Consider the following 25,324-nt stretch of genomic DNA (forward strand, 5'->3'; position numbering starts at 1 on the left):
AGGAGACCCCCTGTTTCACCTGTTGGAGGGGCGGCACTGATCCTACATTACAGATGAAGATTTGGGGATGTGACATGACAGAGAGGACAGCTCACACTCTTATTATTATTTAATTTAAAATGTGTGTATTACTGGAGAGAAAGAGAGAGGGGGGGGGATCACTTTACAATAGTGAGAAATGGAAACACATTGCCATCATTAAGCTAGTGATATATGGTGTTATACTCTCTTGTGGCCACTAGGCGGCAACAACTAGCTCATTTTTACGTGCTTGTTCTGAGCAAGTTTAATTGAATTATTTCATTAATTAAATTAATTAATCAACGTTTTTGTTTGATACATGTACAGTATTATTATTTTTTTTTTTGTTAAATATATTTAAACATAGGCTTCTCAGGGAAATGTGTGTATAAAGATATATTTTGGGGAACGTAGCGCCCCCTCCTGCGTGTAGTAATGATAATTTTATATAACAGAACGCACTCGGAGCGAATTATCCCTCACACAAAATAGTCTTGTGTGACGTGTCATGTCTTATAAGTGTTTAAAAAACACACACAATGTGAAAAAAATGTGTCCTATTTTTAAACATGACCCCTAGGTGGCGACAGTGCTTTCTTTAATTATTTAATCTACCAAACAAATCAGCCAAGAAGAAGAAGAAGAATGTTTTTTTTTTTTCTTTTTCCCCACTGGCGACGACGAAGCTGTGCATTTTTTTTCCCCGCTCGGAAAACAGAGCTATCCTTTTACCTCAATCAGCTAATCATCTTTACAAGTTAATCTGATCGAGTGAAAAAAAAAAACAATAAAAACCTCGTTCTTGTTTCTGAGATTGATTAGACCGAGCATCGCTGGCTGAGCTACTCGGCTAACGGTGAGTGGCTGAAGCCCAAATCGATGTCCACTTCCTGTGCGCGCGCTCTACATAGTCCGTGAGAACAATGCCGACTCCGCCCTTAGTAGTGCATTTCATAGGGAACACAGTGCGATTTGGGATTCAGCCATACGGTTCCTGCTTCGGCCAGGTCTATTGTCTAGGCCCTTGTTTTGTTCCTGTGATTTGTAACTGATATTTCAGTTCGACTGTAAAGTGTATAAATTAGCTTGTGCTTCATTTTTATATTTGGGTTACTGGTGCAGTGTCGCACCAGGTTAGTGTAGATAGCTGTAGCTTAGCGTCATGTTGTTCTTTTTGGCTGCATTCAAAAAGAACAATGTAATAATCCCTAGAATGATTATATATGTGTGATATGTAAACATCTGGCAACATAATATAACTAACTGGAGGAACAAATAAAATAATAAATACTGTAATATCTGTCATTCATGACAAAAATATTTTTTTAGCTGTTAGCAAACAGATAGTTATTAGCATTAGCATGCTAGCTAACATTTGAGAGATCAGGAATAAGGCTGGAGTTAGTCTGAATCATTTCATTTCTCTCCTTTTCCACATTAATCACTAAAACAAACAGATATTAATTTTACATTGTTGATGTTAACTGACATCAGTTTTTTTTTTTTGTTTGTTTGTTTTTGTTTTAGTTCATTTTTTTAAAATACTTCCCAGGCTGGTTAAAGCTGTAGGTTACAGGTCAGAAGGGTCAGAGGTTCAAGCCCACTTTTGCCTCGAGCCAGACTCTTTACCCGTTCCCAACAATACAGGATATACTACCGTGTGTGTGTGTGGGGGGGGGATTATAATACTGGTGTTATTTTTGTCTTGACAAATCAATACCACTTCTTCGTTTCTACAGACGGCGGCCTCTCGCGATGTCTCGGCCGCAGCCTCCTGATCCTGCTCGCTCACAGGTAACCAACCCGTAGCCACGTCAGTCTCATCATCATCCTTCTTCAGATGTTTTAAATTTGTCGGGTTCCCGGGTTCCTATCCAGATCTCCTGTACCAGAGTTTTCAGTTCGAGTCATACTTGATCAGGCTTGATTTGCTACTCGTCCTTGCCTTGAAATGTGTGAAAGTTATATCAAACTTATGCTTATTGGCACTCGTGGAGTCGGGACCTGTGCCTGCTACATCCCGTCATTGTAGACAGAGCAGTGCTTTTAGGCAGCAGGAGCGCTGTATGTCGTGCAGTATGGGGAGAAAATTAAAACCTCTGGATTGACTAGGTCAAACTTTATAAGACAACCAGAGGACACACCCCCAGGCATGGAGGTTTAGGTTAGATAACCAATAAATCATTGCTACTTGTAGTACTTAATGTTTCCCACAGGTTAAAATTAACTGCCAGGACAAAAGTGTGACCTTTATTACAATATTTTGATGTATTTGATATTTCTATTCATTTTTCCATTTCAGAGATCCAACCTATAAACCCTTCCCTCCATCTACCTGAGTAAGAGGAAGGATAAATATTAAGAATACATGATATAATATGGACATTTTGAGAGTTCTGTGTTTTTGTGACATCATTTCCATATAACTTTGAGGGCACTGGTGGCTCAATGGTAGTTCAATTTCCACCCAATGCCCAAACCCCAACCACTGGATGCAGTGCTGGTCCTTAGCCTGGATAAAATGGGAGGGGTGCATTGGGAAGATCATTTGGCATCCGATGTAAATCTTGTGTCAAGCCTGTTGTGGCGACCCCTAAACAGGAGCAGCCGAAAGACTGAAAAAAAAAAAATTGGTTCTACATAACGTATCAGAAAACCACAATAGCAGAATAAACAGGTACAGGCGTGGTAGCGTGAGAGGGAACTTACCACTGCTAGTTAATCGATCACGGATGGCATCATTCTTCTGAACAGATTTTTAAAAAAGAGAGGGCAACGGTGGGTTACTGATGAGATGGTCATCGGCTCATGCTCCAGCACCATTAAGCAAGGCCCTTAACGCATCAGGCCTATCATGGCCAACACTGCGTTCTGATATGGGAACAAAAAAAATTCCACTATGAAACGATGTCTATAATGACTGTGTGATCAATAAAGGCTTCTTCTGTTTACATTTACTGTTACTGTATTTTTGTAAGTAAAGTGTACAAAAATTGCCTTCACCACTTGAATTGTTGATCCTTTCCATATATTCCTCATGTAGATTGCCATCTTAGAACTTAGAACTCTTATTCACATGGACTTGCTTTTTATTTCCTGTAAAAATTTCTGTTGTTTGCTGGTGTGGGTTGAGAGCTTGCAGACACTATTTCAGAGAGTGACTTCACACCTATTTATCCGGTTTATAGATATGCAGTTTATAGTTTATCATCTACCAGAATTGCAAATACAGGTAGTTTTCGACTTACAAACACCTGAGTTACGATTTTCCACAGATACTGGTGGACTGCTGTTCTAATTCCTGTTCTATCACGGAAGTAGCTCATGTGTATTGTACAAAAAATAGACACCGCATTACACCAGCTAACAGTTCTTACAATTATGTGGAATATTTTTTGTATGTAAGTGAATGTAAAAAATGTCTAAAATCCAGTATATTGTATGTCAGTCCAGAAGAACGATGATAGAAAATGCCTGTCCTGTAAAGCTGTCCTGATGGTGAATAATTATAATTTCGGAGAATCCTCAACAAAACAAAGTACACAGTCCAATACAGTGGAAAACAGCTGTGAGACAAAATAGCGTCCAGGATTCCCGTTAACGATTTAAAGGCTGATGCATTTCACATTTGAGATTAATTTCATTAGGTGTGATTATGGTTTTGGCCACATGATGGCAGTGTGGGAAAAGGAGACACATATATTCAAGTGGATTGGTATGCTTTACATTGTATATTCGTGTCAAAGATGTATAAGTCACTTTGTTGGACTTAAGAACAAATCAGACTTACAAACATGCTTCCAGTAATGGAACTTGTTCATAAGTCAGGGACTACCTGTAGTATTGTAGGTCCATCAGTGCAAGTATTGGCGTTTTGCAATTTGGTACTTCCAAGTCAGGGTGAAAATAATATTTTGGTTTCTTTTCTGACTGCACATAATGGAATGAAGCAAAAAGCTAAAAGATTGAGCCAGGGTTTTTCTACATCTGAACCACACTCCCAGAGAAGGTCTTGGACTGGTTGTGTTGGCCAAAGGACAGGAATCTCAATTACCCCATATGCACTTGATAGGGCTGTAATTTGCCCCTTTTGCCTGTGGTTATCAGGTTGAAGATGAGCAGAAGCAGACTTGTACGAGTGGAGAGACCTCAAACTCTGACGGAAACGTTGACCCAGTGGGCAACCAGAACGACGAAGAGTTCGGATCCGACGAGTCCGGTTGGTTTAAACATGTTAGATAAAGTTTGGTCAGTGTGTATTTCAGTGTATTTCGAACCCTAACCTTAATCCCCCCACCTATTTGCTTGCATGTTAGAACGGTGCTTGAAAGAAGAGACTCTGGAGCTGAACAGCGACGATCAAGGAGACGATCTCGACAGACTGAATATCATCTGCATCAAGGAGGAAGATCCTGAAGATGACGACTACCTCTGTAAGACCAAAGAGCACATCGGAGTCCACTCAGTGACATGCCCTGTGTAGTGCATTGTATGTTCATTATATTCTATGAAATAAAGTATTTAAGGCAAGACACTACAGGTAGCGTTTTAGAATAAAGAGCTGATTTGCCTGCTTGCTTGCTTTCTTGTTTGTTTGTTTGTTTGTTTATTTATTTATTTATCTATCTATGTTTATTTATTTCCTTTTTTTATTTATTTGTGTTCGGTCATCTGAGACTCAAAATAAAACCAAAAGTCTTTACAGATATCTTTTTGAAAATATATACTTTTTATTGTTTAACAAAATGCTATGCACTGTTTATAGAAATGTTTTTGTTTATTCATTTTTTAATTTATTTATTACATAAAAAAAAACTAATGAAGGATTTCTCTAAATCCAGGAATCATAAACATCTGCATGTCTTCTAGAAACTGAGAAGTTTGGTCCTGATTGTGAAAATGAATAAAATTCAGTGTGACATTGAGTTTTAGAAAGAAGCAGAAATGTGTTGAAACGTGTAAGAGGACACAAACTTGTTAGATTAACTTTTTTGTTTTTAATTTCTATGATGTCAAAAAAAGGACCTGAAAATGGCTAAAAAAATCAGACAAGACATAGCAAAGATAGCAGTTTCTGTCTTATCTGTAGTGTCTGGCCTTAAACATGGACGTAAGATGATCTGAAGTTTAACTGTTTAAAGATGAATAGTTGATATTTGTCGAAACACCGATGAAGCACCCGAACACACAAATTACTTGAACACAGGTACATGATTGTTAAAATACCTCAGCGATGACAAAACATTGGAAAAAATTATGAACTTCTCGATCATGCAAACTGTATGAATACAGATAAACTACTTGACTACGGATACATGACCACATACCTAAGCCTACCTACCACTTATTACTTTAACATTGATTTTAAATAACAATCCACTTCAAAAGAATGAAACGACCTAAACAAGCACACTGATGCCTACATGAATGTAGCAAAGCTAATTTTAAGCATGTGTGCATGTCTCAACTGTCTAAGTGCTCATGATCAATTCAAGCAAGGATCAACTGCTTAAACAGAGAGATATTAAAAACTGTTAATCTATTTATACTACGGATATGCACAAATCAGTTTATATTTATTTGTTTCCTTTTTTTAATTTGTTGCATTCTCTCCTTCCAGACTGCGAGGTTTGCAAATGCTTTTTCGTCAACAAGTGCGAGGTTCACGGACCTCCTCTGTTCATTCCTGACACTCCTGTTCCAATGGGGGTCGCGGACCGGGCCAGACGAACCCTTCCGTCTGGACTAGAGATTCGGAAGTCCGATGTTCCTGATGCAGGCCTGGGAGTGTTTAATAAGGGAGACGCTGTTCCGGTTGGAGCACATTTCGGACCCTACCAGGGAGATCCGGTAGACAGGGAGGAAGCAATGAACAGTGGTTATTCATGGGTGGTGAGTGATATAATCGTTAGAATTTATTTTCTGTTCAAAGGCAAATGATGTATTTTAATGTATAGAATGTTATGTGTGATATTTTAACAGATATACAAGGACAGACAGCGTGAAGAATACGTAGATGCTACAAATGAGGTGCATGCTAACTGGATGAGGTGAGGAATATGCTGCCGCTCAGCCGGTGAATTTTTTGGAGTTTAGCTGACTCTGTGTCTTACTTCTCACTTATTACATTTTTTTTTTGGCGCTCAGTTTCACTCTGTCTCTCATATTTCAGGTATGTGAATTGTGCTTGTACTGATGAAGATCAGAATCTCATGGCCTTTCAGTATCAAGGAGGGATTTTCTACCGTTGCTGTCGACCCATTAAACCAGGCCAGGAGCTTCTAGTGGGCTACGAAGAGGAATACGCCAAAGACCTCAGTCCTGCGTTCGAATACCTCTGGAACAAAAAGTGTTCCACTAATGGTTACGTACCCATATTTTTATTCCATTATGCTCATTTAGATCATGATATTTTTTTAAGTATATCTAACGCACATTACATGCACTTTACACTGCTGCAGGCAGGTTAACGTAATAAGATGTGACCGAGTATTACTTGTCATGTGGGTAGTAATGCAGATGCTTTGTATACATTAAATGCTTCAATTCTGTTGTTTTTTCAGGTAAACATGTTAATAATTTTTCAGTGACTAGGTCCATTCTGGGGCAACTCACATGATAAGTTTCTGAGATAAGATTTTTGAGATAAGATTCTCTAGCTTGCTAATAGTTTGAAATACTCTACTGCCAACCTCGCAAGCGAAACAATATAAAATAAAATAACTATAGTCACAGCTTTAAGTGAACCCTTATGTGAATATACACTGCGTTTATGGTTGGGGACAGCGTTCATCACTGCACTGCAGAAGGCCATGAGTATCGTGGAGTGGGTTTGTCTTTGTAAGTTCTCAATGAATAACACTGAGTCAGGAGTGTAGAGAGAGTGAGTTTGTGCTTCACTAACTTGCACGTTAGTGCTCCATCTTTCTTCATCGCAAAGTCTCTGCAAAGCCTCCTGGGAAATTTGTAAGCATTAATAGTTAACCCACAGGTTCAAGTGTGGTTCAGGGATAAGCAGATTTTGGGCTTATATGTACACTTGGCGATTCTGGAGAAAGATTGCTGATTGCAGGTGAGAAGGGACTTGGTCAGAGAGGTGACCAAGAACTGGACAAGTGACTGTGGAACTTTATATAGACAAGTGTCTGCCTTCCCAAATCATGTCCAATCAACTGAATTACCACAGGTGGACTCCAATCAAGTTGTAGTAACATCTCAAGGATGAACAGTGGAAGAAGAATGCACCTGAGCTCAATTTTGAGCATAATGGCAAAGGCTGTGAATACTTATGTAATAAGAAGGCTGATATCCGTATGTCCTCATAGCTCGCCAGTGTTACAGCAATTCCTTGTAGTTGTTAATCCATAGTTGTATTAATACTAAAGTTGCAGTTAAAGTTATGAATAATAGCATTGCAAGAATACTATAAAATGTCTTGCTAGCTGACTAGGTAGGCTAATGTGTTATGGGTCACAAAGTGTATTTTTTATTTTTTTTACTAAATATAACTGTTCAGTGCAAATCCCAACAATCTTTCTCCAGTCTCGCTAACTACAACTTTAAGTATCCACTGAGAGATTTCCCATTTCAGGCTCTAATTCATTTGACACAGCAATTTATCCTTTCAGAGCAGTCTTTATATAGTAAAGTAGCAATTGGTGCCTTTCTTATGAAGTTGCTGGGTTGTTTGACCGTGGATTAGTGCTTTCGATTTTTTTCGGTAATGTATTGCAATTTGCTGAACTTACAGTTCACAGCGGGCTGTTCTGTTCATCAACACAGGCATAGTGCAGAATGGGTTGCCCCTTAGAATAGTCTTAGAATGGTTGACCCATGCTGTTTACACATGATACGCTTTGATCATCTCAAAAGGCAAACATCAAAAGTTTCTTTCTTAGCAGTCTTGGGAAAATTGCCAATTAGTATCAGGACTTACAGATAGCTTCAAACTATTGTAATGGATATTAAATTAGATTTTTTAAGTCTATGTCAAAAATACATCATCCACAGCTTAAATAATTGTGTTTATAATTGTGCCTGAAGTCATTAACCACAGAGCACATGCACAGATGCACAGTAAGTTTCATAATGAGCTCTATTTGCACCTAATAATTAGTGGCATTTATATTCCGAGTTCAAGTTTGCAAGCTGGCAATTATTACTATAGACAGTTCTTAACCAGTTTCTGATATTTTTCCAATGTAGAAATGTAATGTGTACATGACGTGTTTGTCTGCTCCTGCCGAATTCTTTCCCCGTTTTAAGGCATAGGCAATACTGACTACAGGGTGTTATTCAGGGGTCACAATAAAATGGGGTATATTACACACGTTTTAAAAAACCCTAATGCTTGGAATGTGCAGTAATGCCTAAGGAGTAGGCAGTTTTGCTCTTAAGGCAGATGGATGGCTCAGCATCGGATATGAGCTGCAACCTGTGATGTTGAAGACAAACCCTTAGACTGCAGGCAGAGAAAAAAAATGGCTCTAGAGGGACCATGATTGCCAGCTTCAAATTGTTGGTGGCCTGTAAACTCCAGCTGAGACACAGCCATAAAAAGGGAGACAGATGCCCTGGTTTCAGAAGGGACTTGGCTAAAATGAATGCTTTTATAGCAGAAACCACATGCAGCAAGAGCCTGTATCTGTTGGTAAAGTTCTTACTATAGCACTACATTCCACCAGCAATGCTGGGCATTACTGATTGCATTTTTACTGTTATTTGATAGCTATGTTAGTTAATCAAGTTGTAATTAAGATCTTAATACATGTGCACTAGAATGTATCAAGATTCTAAATACCAGTGAAGGTTATCCAGAGTTCATGGCTATTTACACCGATTAGCCATAACAATAATAACATCCATTTATCCATCCATCCATTCTATTTATACCTCTCTCTCTCTATCCACCTCTTCTATGGGAATTTCCAGTTACTCCCAATAAGTTATAATCTCCCCAACTAGTCCTTGGTCTGCATTGGGATCTTGTCCCTGTTGCCCTAACCTCCCTGGTGACGTGTCCTCCTCAGTGACCAGTGAGAACAGCTGTTTAGTAGCTTTGACTTTTATGTCAGTTCTCTTTTTACCATGGCAGGCTGGTAACTGCTGAGGCTGCACTGATCCATCTTTTAATCTCTAGATCCATTTGGCCCTCGCACATAGAATAAGATCCTGAGATCCTTAAACTCCTTTGCTTGAGGCATATCAGATGCTTCACACTCAGCTACAAACCATCCATGTGATCACTTGATGAAGCCATCAGGACCACATCATCCACAAATTAAAAAGATGCATCAACATTTTGCCTATTTGCTCTAGAAATTCTGTCCATGAATTTGTGAACAGAACTGGTGACAAAGTGCAGCCATGGGAGAGTCTAACATGCACCGGGAAAATTTGACCAGATGTTGATGATGCTGACCAACCTTTTTTTCCAGTTATACAAGGATGGCCCGTAAAAATAGGCCTGTCACCCAATACTGCTCCACACCCTCCAGAGGATCTGATGTGGAGCACAGTCATACACCTAGTACAATCATACACAAGTCCACACTTGTAATCTCCATGATCCTTTTTTAAGGGGTAAAGAGCTGGTCTGTTGTTGTACGTTCATGATGGAATCCACATCCTGAATCTGAGAATTAACTAATCTCTCGATCCTCCTTTCCAGTATGCTATCATATAACTTCCTAGGAAGGTAAGGAGTGTGTCCCTCTAAAGATGAATGGATTCTATAAAAGCTCTAAATGTGTGCATTGGTATCTGGCCCCTACATGCTAGCAAATGATCCTTTAAGGTGCGAGGTAGGGTCTTAGTGGATCAAACTTGTTTGTCCAGCAAATTTTGGTCATGTTCCTTTAACCAATACTGGACAATTTTGGCAGTGTTGCCAGCCTGGGCAGGGCTGAGTGGCAGTTATTGAGACCACTGCCATTCAGGAATACCATCGTCATAAAGGGGTGAACTTGATCTGCATCTGTTTACGTAGTCAATACATGTCAAGTGGACTTACACATTAATGCGTGGATCCAAGGTTTCCTCTAGAAGAACATTGCCCAGGACATCACTGACATTTGCTGACTTGTCTCTTTTCCATAGTGAATCCTAGTGCCTTCTTTTTCCCAGCAATGTGACACACACACACACTTTCACACTACCCATTCACATGATGTATAAAAAAAATAAATATTCATCAGACCAGGCCACCTTCCTCTGTTGCTCAGCAAGCTGCGATGCTCTGTATGTTCTAACACCTTTTGTAATTTGCGCTACAGTAGCTGGGATAACTAGCTAGCTGTTCTCCCTTTGTTGGACCACTTTTGGTAGATAATAACCACTGCACCCTGGAAACACCACACAAGACCTGCCATTTTGAAGATGCACTGACTAGCTATCACAATTTGGTCTTGTCAACAAGATTCATGTTTAAGCTTGACCATTTCTTTTGCTTTCGCACATCATCTTAAAGAACTGCCTGTACATGCTGTCTTATATACATTGTATTGCCAAAAGTATTCACTTACCTTTCCAAATCATTGAATTCAGGTGTTCCAGGTACTTTCATGGTTCCAGATGTATAAAATGATGCACCTAGGCATGCAGACCACTTCTACAAACATTCATGAATGATTGGGTTGCTGTCAGGAGCTCAGTGAATTGCAGTGTGGTACTGTCATAGGATGGCACCTGTGCAATAAGTCCAATCATGAAATTTCCTCGCTGCTAAATATTCCACAGTCAACTGTTAGTGTTATTATAAAAAGTGGAAGCGATTGGAAACGACAGCAACTGACTGAGTAGTAAACCATGTTAAATCAAAGAGAGGGGTCAGCAGATGCTGAGAAGCATAGTGCAAATAGGTCGCCAACTTTCTGCAGAGTCAATAGCTACACACCTCCAAACTTTAGATTAGCTTAGGAACAGTGTGTAAAGAGCTTCATGGAATTGGTTTACATGGCTGAGCAGCTGCATCCAAGCCTTACATCACCAAGTGGGATCCATTGGATGCAGTGGTGTAAAGCACACCCCCCACAGGACTCTGGAGCAGTGGAGACGTGCTCTCTGCACTTCTCTGTCTGGCAATCTGATGAATGAGTCTGGGTTTGGCAGTTGCTTGGAGAACGGTGCTTGTCTGACTGCATTGTGCCTGGTGTAAAGTTTGGTAGTGTGGGGTTATGATGTGGGGTTGTTTCTTGGGAGTTGAGCTTGGCCTCTTAGCTCCAGTAAAAGGAACTATTAATACTTCAGCAAACCAATAGATTTTGGACAATTTTATGCTCCCAACATCGTGGGAACATTTTGGGGATGTCCCCTTCCTGTTCCAACATGACAGCATACCAGTGCACAAAGCAAGGTCCATGAATGAGCGATTTTGGTATGGAAGACGTTGACTGGCCTGCACAGAATCCTGACCTTAATTTAACAGAACACCTTTGGGATAATTTAGAGCAGGGACTGCGAGCCAGGCCTTCTTGTCCAACATAAGTGTCTGATTTAACAACTGCGTTTCTGGAAAATTCCTATAAACACATTATTAAATCCTGTGGAAAGCCCTCCCAGAAAAGAAGGCTGTTATAGCTGCAAAGGGTGGGCCAACACCATATTTAACCCTATGTATTAAAAATAGGAAGTTACTGAATGCTGAAGGCCGGCGAGCGAATACTTTTGGCAAGATAGTGTATGTATGTATATATGTATCTGTGGTCACTGTGACAAGTGACGAGATCGTTAATGTTATTCATATCATACCTCTCAGTGTTTTTAATGTTAGGACTGATCGGTGTATTTAACCTTATGTTTTCATTTGCCTTGATAAGCTAGCAGGTGTATTTGCATCACTTGATATTTTTAAAGGGAAAATCTGAATTGAAACTCTAGGGATAGGCAGAGTCTGTTAATACATATTTAAAAGCGTAGTCATTTAGTGAGCACATCCAATCAATGTCAAAGCAGTCGGTAATCTGCTGTAATGGAAATCATTTTTAAATACCTGCATCATTTATTTGTTTATGGGATGTCCAAACTTTATTCTGCCAGACAAAGTTTTAAAGCCTGCCTTAAGTTTTACACCACTATGGCAAGGGCTAAGAATATTGTCTGGGCTTTTAGAACACACAAAGCTCTAAGATAGACTGTTAGAACATGGCAAATTTCTTTCATCCCTTGATATTCAGATGGGTGACATTGTAAAGGAAAATAAACTACGTGGCTAAAAATGTATTTATAGTGAGGTCAATAAGTATTTGATCACCCTGTGATTTTGCAAGTTCTCTTACTTAGAAATCATGGAGGGGTCTACAATTTTCAGCATAGGTGCATTTCCACTGTGAGAGACAGAATCTAAAAAGAAAAATCCGGAACCCATATCGTATTTATCAAATAAGTATTTATCTCTTCTTAGATGTGATAACTATGTTGATGTAGATACTAAGGTCAGTCTGAACGTAAGCCTTTTTTTCTGATTAGCCCTATTAACAAGGGCTTTACTTATGGCTACACCACAGTTTAGTCTCAATCCCGTGAATTTCAGGTTTTGATAATGGGTTTTAAACACAGTTCTTAACTGGGTCCTTACCCCAGTACTTAATGCTTAATGTGTATAGTATGGTCTTGGGCTACCATGAGTTGCCACAACACCATCAGTATTCTTTGATGTTTCTGTGCTGTTACTGCAATGATACTGTAGAGATGGTACTGTGTCCTTCCTACAGAAATTCCTTGTTTGGCGTTTTTGATGGAGGTTGAGATCTGAGATCATTTTCATAATTACCACACCACTCAGTGACTCATTGTGCCCCATAGATGAGGCATGATGTTCCTGGAAAAAAGACTGCTAATTTGGTGGAAAGATGTTCAGTCAAATGAACTTTATATGGAATTGGTAGCCAGTGGACGTAAACAAAGCCAGCAAAATGCCTATATAGCATAAAAGAGCTGCCCATTTTATTTTTGTCACTTGTGTTAGAATTTCCTTATTTTATGTTATTTTTAGCTATGCCTTCTTTTATTTATGGCCAAGCAGTCAGATGAGAGCTGTCCTGTCCTCAGTAGGTTTGTTTTTTAGATAAAGGCAAGTGTACTGACTGGGAAAGTCAGGCTTTTGCATTGGCTAATTACCTACTTCAGTTTTCACTAGTATGCACAGAGATGGATTGGCACCTCGTCTAAGGTGTACCCTGCCTCATGCCCCATGTGTCCTGGGATAAACTCCGCAACCGTGTATACAGGATATAGCGATATGGGCGATGAGCCTTTATTAATCCCATCTGATGTTTTGAGTCTAGATCTTTGGGAGAGATGGACAGGTTAGTTATATGATTTTAAGGTTTTTACCAAAAATTCTTCTGGGGGTGCTTCTTATTAAAGCTACCACTCGAGAAGGACCTCTTGGTCAGGGTACATTCTGGTACATTCGGAGTGGTCAGTAATCAGTTATTTATTGCTCTATGGACCATTTCCCTGTTTGCCGTTGAATGTGGTGTTAGCCTTTCTTTGATTGACAGTAATTTGATTTTATTAAGAGCTTCACTGGCAAAATGAAATTTTGCTCTGAGCAGTGGAAGTAACTAAAGGACCTAAGGACCTAAACAGGTGTCAACGTCTTGTGACAATATCTGGAGCTTTCTATGTGCTAAACATTCTATTGGAAAATCAAATCTGGTCCAAATGTGTGAATCTGCTACCAGAGGTAGCATCAATTTCGTGTTAGATCAGCCCCTTTTCCGATTAACATGTTTGTATTAATTGTTTACCAAGTGTCAGACTGCCTCTGGTGGTGTGTGAAAATTGGTAGGTACTTGGTTGTGCTCGGGGTGTGAAGGTTTATTGTTGTGTTGTGTCAAATCACATGGCTTGGTTGGCTATGACTACTGATACTAGTAATAAACATTTTGTTTGTTTGTTTTTGACGCAGGTCTTTAAAAAATATTGTTTCCTAAAAATATATATAAAAGAAATTATAAATTGCATTGCATTTGAAGTTCTTTGTTTTCTTGTCCTGCTCCAGAAATGAATGGCATCCTGTTGCAAGCCTTCTCCTGCTCCTTGTGTGCACTTTCCTATACATCTTTATTTCACTTCCACAAACATATCAAGAGATGCCACTATGAGGAGTATGTGAAACTGACGAATTCAGGAGAGATTACTTTTGAAAGATTAAATCTGATGCCTACCAGCAGCTCCAGTAGTCATCAAATAGGAGCTGACTCATCCAGTACTTTGCGCATTACAACATCTAACAGTCAAATAAATACTCACCACTGTTCAGATTGTGGTCAGAGTTTTATTAAAGAAAGCGATTTTGAACTACACCAGCAAATTCACACGGGAAAGAAGATAAAGTCATACCAGTGCTCACATTGCGGGAGGAGTTTTACTCAAGTGAGTCATCTCCGAGCACACAAGCGCATTCACACTGGAGAAAGACCGTATCGCTGCTCTGAATGTGGAAAGAGTTTTATTCAGAGGAGTAATCTCCGAACACACCTGCGCATTCACACAGGAGAGAAGCCATATCGCTGCTCAGAGTGTGGGAGGGGGTTTACTCACCAGAGTAACCTCAACACACATCAACGCATTCACACAGGAGAGAGGCCGTTTCACTGCTTGCTATGTGGAAAGACCTTTGCGCAACAGAGTGCTCTCCGGCTACACCAGCGCGTTCACACGGGAGAGAAGCCGTATCGCTGCTCAGAGTGCGGGAAGCGGTTCGTTCAACTGGCAGGTTTGCAGAAACATCAATCGATTCACAAACGAGAGAGGCCATATCACTGCTTACAGTGCGGGATAAGTTTCACTCATCGGACTCATCTCCAAGAACATGAGCGCATTCACATAGGAGAGAGGCCGTATCACTGCGCGCAGTGCGGGAAGAGTTTTTCTCACATGCGCAATTTGCATCAACACCAGCTCATTCACACAAAAGAGAAGCTGTATCACTGCTCGCAGTGCGGGAAGAGTTTTTCTTTCCAGCATAGATTGCAGCGTCACCTTCGCATTCACACGGGAGAAAGGCCGTATCAGTGCTTACAGTGTGGGAAGAGTTTTTCTTCCCAGCATAAATTGCAGGTACATCAGCGTGTTCACACAGGGGAGAAGCCATATTCCTGTTCACAGTGTGGGAAGAATTTTACTAGTGCCAGTAGCCTCAAAATACACCAGCGCATTCACACAGGAGAGAAACCATATCACTGTTCACAGTGCGGAAAGAGTTTCACTTGCCGGACTAATCTCCGACAGCACCAGCGCACTCACACAGGAGAGAAGCCCTATGACTGCTCAAAGTGTGGGAAGAGTTTTACTTGTAAGTCCAATCTCCGACAGCACCAGCGCGTTCACACAAAAGAGAAAAGTCGCCCGCTGAAGACACAAGAGCAAGAAACCTGATTACCACGATTGCTAATTTCAGGATGTCTTGTTTCATACATGGGGCAGCATGGCAACACAGCAGGTAGTGTTGGCACCTCACAGCTCCAGGGTCCAGTAGTATAGAGTTTGACGTGTTCTCCCTGTTTCTGCAAGGACTTTCTTCGATCTTCTAGACATGCTAGTAGATGGATCCTTTAAAATGGCCTGTATATGAATAAATGCATGATTGTGTGATTTCCTCTGTTGTCTGGTGTACTGTTTAGAGTATATTTCCAGTGTTCTTGGAATAAGCTCGGGATACCCTAATGAGGAAATGGCTGTTACATAAGACTGAGATGAAAATGTTCTGCATTTTATGTAGCTGATGGTCTTGCATATTTGTTGACAGCATGTGTTGAATGTTATATTGCATTCGTATATATTTTCTTTGTCTTAGATAGTGGTAAAATAGTGTGTTTAAAATATGTATAAAAACACTTTCATTGTAATTCATGTTCCATGAAATGGATTTTGAACTTTTTCTCCAACATTCTGTATCATATCCCCTTATTTTAATACTAACATGAATGGCATTATATGTAATGTTTATTTTGTAATTTTATTGAAAATTGCTATTAAGCTATAGAGAGAGAAAGAAAAAAATCATTCTTACTGAGGACAGTACTCAGCATCAGTATTTCTTTTAGTAGTATTTAGGAGATGGATGCTTTTGTTCATTTGTACTTAGATATATCTTTCGTACCAGTGTTTTCAAAATACAGAAATGTAGCAGGCCTAACTTTGTTGGACACCATATTAAATAATTTTAGGCACTGAATAATTCCAACTAATTAAATCAATGGTAACAATCTGTCTAACCAAGCATGTTTCAAGCCTGTCTATTAAAATATCATGATTAAATGGTGTCAAAATGTTACAAGAATGTATACAAGTCCAAGAGTACCAATACATATATGACCTTATGCAGTTGGGAATTTGCCAGAGCTGAGTCTGCATTAGGAGACATCCAAAAACCAAAAAAAAAAAAAAATTGCCAGAGGGATCAAGAATCTACTTTTAAGGGAGATGCCTAGTAGCAGCTAGCTTGAGGACATGCTATAAGCTGAGTTATCAACATATTTATGTCACATATGGTTGGGCTACAAGATGAGAGCATGGAGCTTTGGGCTTATCATCAGACCGAGGTGTCAAATCGTCTTGTTTTGCAAGTCTGTAGCACGATTTGTGCCACAATTTTAAACAAACTTTTGGAAAGATTTTGCTCCAACCATGCAGGATTCTGTCTGCCTGGCAAGGTGTGAATAGTTTAGAGAATTAGAAATGAAAAGTTTAGAAATATCACCTTGTAGGATTATATAGGAACAGCAACATTGTACCTTCTCAACTTCAATTATATATATATATAAAATAAAAATTAATTTTAAAACTTAAAACGATTTTGGTTTCGTTGTGACGATATGTAACTGAATCATATTTTTCCTCCCATCTACTAATTACACAGCGAGACCAAACTAATGTAATCTTAATGCAGATATCTGTCGGCCATCATTTGTTTTCAGAGAAGCTCAATAAATATCTGGTCTGGTTAAATAATATATACACAAGTTAAAACTAGTGTGGACCATAAAATCCAGAGTAATTCCATTTGGAAAAAATAGTAACATCAATAGAAGATAAACGTAAATGAAACTCTGAATTAAAAGAAAATTAAACTTACACAAATTGATTGTGATGGAAGAAACACTAAATGCAAGTTGTTCCTGTATATCATCCCACTGTCGAGGTGCAACAATAAATGTAAAACTTTCAAAATTTCTTATTGTATATGATTGGACTTGAAGGGTTATACTGGCAAATCATGAATGGATGTACAAATGGGTGTAATTGGCATACCCAAAATCATTTTTCTAACAATTAAAAATCCACCTAGTGAGCACCCAGGAAGTATTTCATCTCTTGTAACCATCAGGTTTGGAGACAACCACCCAGAAATGTTCCTGTGTCTTATAAGTATGCAATTGGCTGTCATATAGCCAATTTTCCCCCTCTTCTTACACTGCATGCATCAGAAACAACTGGTTTGTGGCATTACTTAGTAATGGCACTTCATTTTCATCAGCTGCATTGGTTCATTCCCCGGCTCAATCTCCCCTGAGCATTTCGAATCTTCTGTCATTTGGCTGTCCAGTAGGGCACTTGGGTAGTTTAGTGGGGCACTCTTGTCATGCCACACACAGTCTCCCTGAGCCTACTGGTTGGAGTCTACTGGGGTGAAGTCTGGTTCAATAAATTCTCCTTTTATCTCACCAGTTTCTCTGCTCAAAGACTTTCCCAAGCCCATTGTCTAGCTGACTGATAAACTTTGATACTTCTTTCACCTGAACTGCTAATTACTCATGGATGATTTCGCTATGATATGACCTCATCCATAACTCAGCGGTTCTGGTTAACTATGTTCACTACTTATTCTCGTTGAGGGGTCAGTCTGCTTTTGCATGGCACAGTTGTATTAACACTGTGGAACCAGCCAAATGTGCTAGGCTTGCTGTTTGGACCTGCTGCCAATGAAGCCTTGAAAAGGAGAGAATAGGTTTCAAAAACATGAACTGGACTGATCTCATGGTACTTTTAGATCATGTCAAAGTTGTTCACTGTTTTAGTAACCACAAATGTTCCATCGACCTCCAGTGGGTTTTGGGTACCCTATATCTCAGTAGAGATGATAATTCTCCTTGGCAGGAAAACTCCAGTTGTGGAGTTCACACAGTTTGCTGGTGTAAATATTTATATATTTGCATGAATTTTGTTCTTTAGAGCTTTCATTAAAATATAAAGTATGTACATGAAGCTGTGAAGAATGAGTGAATTACTGAACAAGAGGAATGAAGCTGAATTTAGAAACACATTTCTCCAGACAGGACTGACATTCTATTACAGTTAGCTTGATACATTTTCTTACAGTTTTGGATCTCGATTGGATGAATATTACTTTACATGCTGGCAAGAATACAATGCACAGTTGGTTTTTGAAGACATTTGACTAGGTAAATTGCCCAAGTGATGAATATGTCATCGATGTCATCATATGACAACTTGCTGTAGCAAGCCAACTTGGTAATCATGTCCCTTCGAACAGAATGCAGTGATGCGTACAGGCTCATACTTTCTGCTTCCAGCACCCAAGTAAACTCAGGGGGGATAATTGGTGTTATGCCAGGGTAGTCAAAATACTGAAAAAGAATAAATGCTTAGAAGCAAAACGTCTGTCACAAAGCCTGGTATTGCAGTCTTTTTTTTTTTCTTTTCTTTTTACTAATGCTGTAAGATTGAGACAAATATTTTCTTTTTTTTTTTGCACTGCATTTCAAATTGTGTTTTTTTTTTTTGTCTTACTCCAGAGGTGAATGGCATCCTGTTGCAACCCTTCTCCTGCTCCTTGTGTGCACTTTCCTATACATCTCTGTTTCACTTCCACAAGCACATCAAGAGATGCCACTATGAGGAGTATGTGAGACTGATGAATTCAGGAGCTTTTGCATATGAAATATTTAATCTGATGCCTACCAACAGCTCTAGTGCTCATCAAATAGGAGCTGGCTCCTCTGGTACTTTGTGCATTACAGCCTCTAACAGTAAACTGCAGATAGAAATGTATCACTGCTCAGATTGTGGAGAGAGTTTTGTTCATCAGAGTGATCTTAAACTACACCAGCTCATTCATGCCGGAAAGAAGATAAAGTTGTTTCATTGCTCATACTGCGGAAAGAGTTTTACTCAAGCGAGTTATCTCAGACGACACCAGCGGATGCATACAGGAGAAAGGCCGTATCATTGCTCCCACTGTGGGAAGAGTTTCGCTCAACAGGGTAACTTCCGAACGCACCTGCGCATTCACACTGGAGAGAAGCCGTATCATTGTTCTCATTGCGGTAGGGGTTTTACTCGGCAGAATGCTCTTCAGCTCCACCAGCGCATTCATACCGGAGAGAGACCATATCATTGCTCGGAGTGTGGGAAGACTTTTATTCAAAAGATCAATCTCCAAATTCATCAGCGCATTCACACCGGAGAGAAGCCATATCACTGCTCAGAGTGCGGCAAGGGTTTTACTCACCCGACGTCCCTTCATGACCACCAGCGCATTCACACAGGAGAAAAGCCATTTCAGTGTTCACAGTGTGGGAAGAGGTTTTCTCAACAGAGTACTCTCCACATACATCAGCACGTTCACACACGAGACAAACCGTATAAATGCTCGGATTGTAAGAAGAGTTTTACTCACCAGAGTCTTCTCCTGCAACACCAGAGCTTTCACACAGGGGAGAAGATGTATCACTGCTCACAGTGTGGCAAGAGTTTTGCTTACCAGCGCACTTTCCGACGGCACCAACGCGTTCACACAGGACAGAAGCCGTATTGCTGCTCGCAGTGTGGGAAGAGCTTTACAGAAATGGGAAATTTCCAAAAACACCTGCGTATCCACACGGGAGAGAAGCCGTATCAGTGCTCGGTTTGCGGGAAGCGGTTCGCTCAGTTGGGAGGTTTCCAAAGACACCAGCGCATTCACACAGGAGAGAAGCCGTATCGTTGCGCGGAATGCGGGATGAGTTTTGCTTATCAGACTACTTTGCAACGGCATCAGAGCGTCCACACAGGAGAGAAGCTGTATTCCTGCTCGCAGTGTGGGAAAAGTTTCAACTACCTCGAAGGTTTTCAAATTCATCAGCGCATCCACACAGGAGAGAAGCCCTATCACTGCTCACAGTGTGGGAAGAGTTTTACTTGCAAGTCAAATCTCCGGCAGCACCAGCGCATTCATACAGGAGAGAAGCCGTATCACTGCTCGCAGTGTGGAAAGAGTTTCACTTGCAGGTCTAATCTCCGGCAACACCAGCGTGTTCACACGAAAGAGCAAAGCCACACAGCGAGTGCAACAACGTAAATGTATTTCAAATCAATTAGTAAAAAAAAAAAAAAAAGAACCCTAATTTCAAGTTGCCTTGCTTCATAGTCAGGTAGCGTTGTGATGCAGAAGGTAGTCTTGGTGCCTCAGCTCAACAGTCAGAACAGTTTAGTATTTGATGTGTTCTTTCTGTCCTTCCCCCTAACGCAGACTCTAAAGTGCTCTAGGTATCAACATGTACGAGCATACGATGCCCTGTGTTGGACTCTTGTCACATTTATGGTGTATTCCCATCTTGATTCATTTGTTCTTGAAATAGGCCCCTGTTTCGGGTTAAAGCTATTAATGAAGAATGACATAAGCTGAAAATGTTTTGCATGTTATGTAGCAAATGTTATTGTATTCTTGTCGAAAGCATGAATTGTATAGTATATTGCATTCATATGTTTTATTTCATTTTAAACTAAAGTAGTGGCTTAAAAGGTGCTGTGAAAAATCTATATAGAACATTTTAATACCAAATCATGTTTCATGATAGTTCTAGCTTTCCTCTCTTGTCTCTTTGTTTTAATACCAACATAACCAGCATTATATATTGTGTTTAATATTTAAATAAAAAGGCACAGAGTCAAAATGGGACCCTGGCACTTAAAACACACCAATATATATATATTGTTTTTTTTTTTTTTACTAAAATTGTATTCCTATTGTGTTATGGGCAAAAGATGCTGCGAATAGGAATAGTGTGAATAGAAGTCCAGGTATGCACCAGTTCTTAGTCGGTTCAGGTACAATTTTCCACAGCAACAGGAGGTTAGCCAAAAAAAAAAAGAAGAAGTAGACCATCTGATTCTGTTGAGAGTCTAGAGAGTGAAAGGAGCCACAGCAGAAAAGTGTCAGGATGTGGAACTGGTATTACATCGGGCAGCCGGAGTGCAAACACAACTAAGCGCGAGGGGCAGGCATGGCACAAGGCCACCTTTGTACAGTGTCATCCTGCCAACCCACCATCAACCGAGCCAAGTAATGATGTGAAAGGGTGGCCCGACATCATGACACAGGAGCCATCTGCGTTATCGAGTAATGGTAACATAAAAATAAGTAGTGCATAGGTGCATGCACAGGAACCAGTCCTGTGACTTTACCGCTTAAACAACTTCTGGCACCAAGATTTAAGAAAATAAGTTTTCAACAGAAAGTCTTTTTTGAACAAGAAAATAATTCGACAAAAGTTCTTTATAGCACCTCTCTTGAATAGCGAATAAACTACCGATTTAATAGATTGACCTTCTTGGTGCAAGCGATTATTTTCAGTTGTTAAACACCTCATTACCTGTCCCTGTTATTCAGAAATATGGCTTTTCAGAATGAGTGGGGTGAACTGTTTAGGTAGATTACAGGAGTTTAAATGCTTTCCCAAAACTAGAAGGGTTAGCTGTAGGCACTGAACGATGTGTGTGGTTTCTTAAGGGCTTCACAGGTGTGGTCCTTTTGACCATGCTTTTTTTCCCAGATCAAATCAGAGGCACTGTTCCAGTGCTTGCAGTAGAATATCCAACATAACTTCAGTGTATATTGTTTTGCAGTATTGTACGTTTTTAATCAGTTTTCATTACATCTGGCTACAGCACTTAATTTGACGAGACCTTCAGCAATGCAAGACAAGCATTTCTGAAAGACATGTGCCACAGAGCCCGAACATGGGTGAACTGGAACCTGACTAAATCCCAACCGATAGCTGTCAACTACCTGCACTGTTGTCACAGGAAAACTGTGCTGCTGACACTAAGAGCTTAGATCCTGTCACCTGGCAGGGACAGAACCAGACCCCCTCTTCAGACACTGCTGAGATTAAAGTTCAAAGGTTAATATCAGCCTACAAGAACTCCCCAACCCAGCAGCAAATGTCAGTACACATCATCTGAATGCAAGTGCTTTCTTGTGCTTTCCTATGACACCCAGTTTGACCAGAAAACGTCAGCAGACCTCGGTTCGGTTTTCCCGGAACTAGGAAAACGTGGAAGGTCTCTGTTGAATCTTAAGGTGGAGCACTTGTTATGAGAGCACTCAGGCTTAAATTTTATGCTGGTTGGTTCTGGAGTTCCAATTTCATTCAGCACCAGAGCATTACACCAAGGATGTGTGTGATCAGTGAGGGTGCACTTTGGATTGGCATGGACATGCTGAGTGCCAAGCTGTTAAGTGCCATGCCTGGCATGTCCAGAGAGACACACTTCTCAATTTCATACACAGGTGTTAGATCCAGGGTGGGTCTATGGGTGTATGTGGACAACATCCTTCTTGCTCAGCCAATGTCAGTTCTCACTCTGGTGTGTGAAGTTTGGTGTCTTCCAAAAGCAATGGTTTTAGGCACTGCGATTTTTTTGTCAGGCTCTCACAGCCTGCCTATGATTACATGGTTTAGTGAAGTCCTTTTTTCATCCTCCTGAGGTTGATCGAGGGACTTGGCAGGGCACTAAGAATTTAAATTTGACCCTCTTAAGGAAGTAAAAGTCATAAAGGTCTTTTATTCTGATGTCGATCATGCAAAGAAACTGCCAGATCAAGTTATTAAAATTTGATCCCTTCACTGTCTCAACAATAAGCCTTGTGGTCCACAAAAGTATGAAAGGAGGGATGAAATGCAGGATGAATATTAATGAACTATCAGATTATAATTTTTTTTTTTTGTCAAAATCTTTCAAAAGCCCTCAGTGAATAAAGTTTGGCCAAGTGTGTCCCATAACCTACAGTGAACAAGTTTATGCATTGCGTTAACAAAATCCATCTGGATATTTAACTGAATGCCACATGGCTGTTGGCTTTAAAACATAGAGTAAAGGACAAAGGCGTTTTTCTCTCCCATGAGTGGAACTCAAAATTTTTTAAACATTGCACTTACAAATCAGTCCAACCACTTAGTCTTTCATGTTTATTATAGTGCCGCATTGCTGTTTAGGCAGATGCATTGTTTGGATAATGACTATAAATCACTTAAATAATAGGAAAATAAATAACAGTAGGTATAAATGTATTCGCTGTGTATTAAAGTTAAATGATGAGCTTAATGTTGTAAAAACTCTTTTGATAAGTGCTGCATGGTCATGAATGAGAATTAGGAAAATGTCATGATGTCAAAGTTAACGATTAACCTTTAATTGGCACAACTGTTTTAATTGTATGTTGGTCTTTAATCTGTATTTTTTTATTGTAAAATAATAATAAACAAAGCATTACTGAGTAACGAGTACTTAACATGGTGATTCATAAATCAATTATGCATTGAGCTTAAATAGTGTAATATTGCTTAATGTGAAAAAAGTATACAGTGCCAAAAAAATACCAAACACATCTGGCCAAATAAGGAGTTAACACACAGTGTACACACACAAGAACATTAAGTAATTTAGAAAACCAAACGCTGGTAGAGACCATGATTATGTACATGTTTTGTTTATGAAATTTTTATCACTTGATAGCAAGCTCTGGTGGTGGAACACATTATAAACTAATATATCTAAGACATCTCTCTCTCTCCCTCTCTCTCTCTCTCTCTCTCTCTTTCTCCTTTCAACTAAATGCTAATAAAACCCCGGGGAAAATCAATGGAATATTTCTTTAACACTTCCAGCCGTACACAAACACAGTTTTTGGTAAACATAAGCATTTCCAGTTGTAAAGACAGAATCCAGCACTTAAATATTAAGTGTTCTCAATAGGCCAAGAATGACTGCATGTATAAAGCATACGAATAAATAAGCTATGCTGCTCGACAGCTAATAAGTTCAATTACATTCAAGGGCCCAGGCGAGATGTCTAGCTCTGTCTCTCCATCACATCTTCAAGCGACTGCAGCATTCATCTGGAGGAGCCTTAAGAATACACGAGATAATTTGAAAATAATTGACTGCTGTTCGTATTATAATCAGTTTTTAATATTGAATGTAAGAAAGGCACCTTATTCTGCCAAGTGAAAACACCTGTAACATGCCCTTAAGCACCAACTGAATGTGGGCCAACAAAAGCAATATCCAAAAGGGGTACTCGTCTTCACCCCTTGAAGGGATGTGCTTAATTAATCAGCTCATAATCTCCTATTCACTAAACTTAGCTAGGGTAAATCTATTTTTCTTCTGTTTTGACATGGATTTGTACTGATAGAAATATGGTATATGTGATATAAAGAGAGATTTCAAGGTCATTTTAAAAAGCACAGAACTGCAGAGGTGTGCACTAAATTCTATTTCATGCTCAGTACTCTAGGTGGCAGTGTTGTCTCGATCCAAATCCTGAAAGGCCAAATTCAGGTCTGATTCAACACTTTGACACTAGTGGCATTGTGCTCACAAAAGGTGTTTTCAGGCTGAGGGAACAGAGCTGTGGTGTATACAACACTATAATCTTAAAAACATTTATAAAATGTCTTAATTGTATGTAGATGATTTAATATGTTTATGTTCCCCGTGTGTTACGTTCTTTATTATATAACTACCCGTCATTGACGGGTGAAGAGTTTTTAGAAGTAGCTGAAAGGATAAAGCTAAAAATAATCTGATCAGCTTTAATGTAATCAGTAACATTATTATTATTATTATTATTATTTTATTTTTTAATGAATTTCTTTCATTTTTGTGAAGCTGCTTTGAGACAATGACCATTGCTAAAAGCAATATATAAATAAAATTGAATTGAATTGAATTATTATTTCAGGTTGAAGCCCACATACATATTTGCCGGTCTTTCTGTACGGCAGAACTCTCTGTCTTTGATTACAAAGCAATAAAATGTTGTAAATGTAAGTATCTTACACCTTATTTACTCTAAGCTCTTTCGTCATCAGCCAAATACACTCCCTGTTTAAACTGGATTATTAAATCCATCACATAACTGTTCATAACATCATTTTACTCAACATTTTGATTTGAGCGCATAACACCAGGCGCTTAGTTCGGGTATTTAACACGCTCTCACCTCGGACTGTGGTGGATATGTTTGCTCTAACGACCTGTGTTTTATCTCATAGTGACGTTCCAC

At 39.6% G+C, this 25,324-nt stretch overlaps 1 protein-coding gene across 2 annotated transcripts; it reads left to right on the forward strand.

Moving 5' to 3' along the window:
• The first annotated feature begins 662 nt into the window (after positions 1–662).
• On the forward strand, positions 663–23,471 carry LOC128506122 (zinc finger protein 345-like). Of its 2 annotated transcripts, none has more exons than XM_053476423.1 (8): positions 663–877; positions 1,761–1,815; positions 4,129–4,240; positions 4,338–4,454; positions 5,642–5,913; positions 6,004–6,071; positions 6,194–6,384; positions 18,786–23,471. In XM_053476423.1, exons 2-8 carry the CDS (start codon positions 1,777–1,779, stop codon positions 20,327–20,329), a joined length of 2,343 nt encoding a protein of 780 aa, XP_053332398.1. In that variant the 5' UTR covers positions 663–877; positions 1,761–1,776; the 3' UTR covers positions 20,330–23,471. The 2 variants fall into 2 exon arrangements, with proteins under 2 accessions (XP_053332398.1, XP_053332399.1); XM_053476424.1 differs by lacking the exon at positions 18,786–23,471 and adding an exon at positions 14,027–17,388.
• Positions 23,472–25,324: the final 1,853 nt, after the last annotated feature.

The sequence above is a fragment of the Clarias gariepinus genome, chromosome 18, assembly GCF_024256425.1.
Source record: "Clarias gariepinus isolate MV-2021 ecotype Netherlands chromosome 18, CGAR_prim_01v2, whole genome shotgun sequence".
Classification (NCBI taxonomy): domain Eukaryota; kingdom Metazoa; phylum Chordata; class Actinopteri; order Siluriformes; family Clariidae; genus Clarias; species Clarias gariepinus.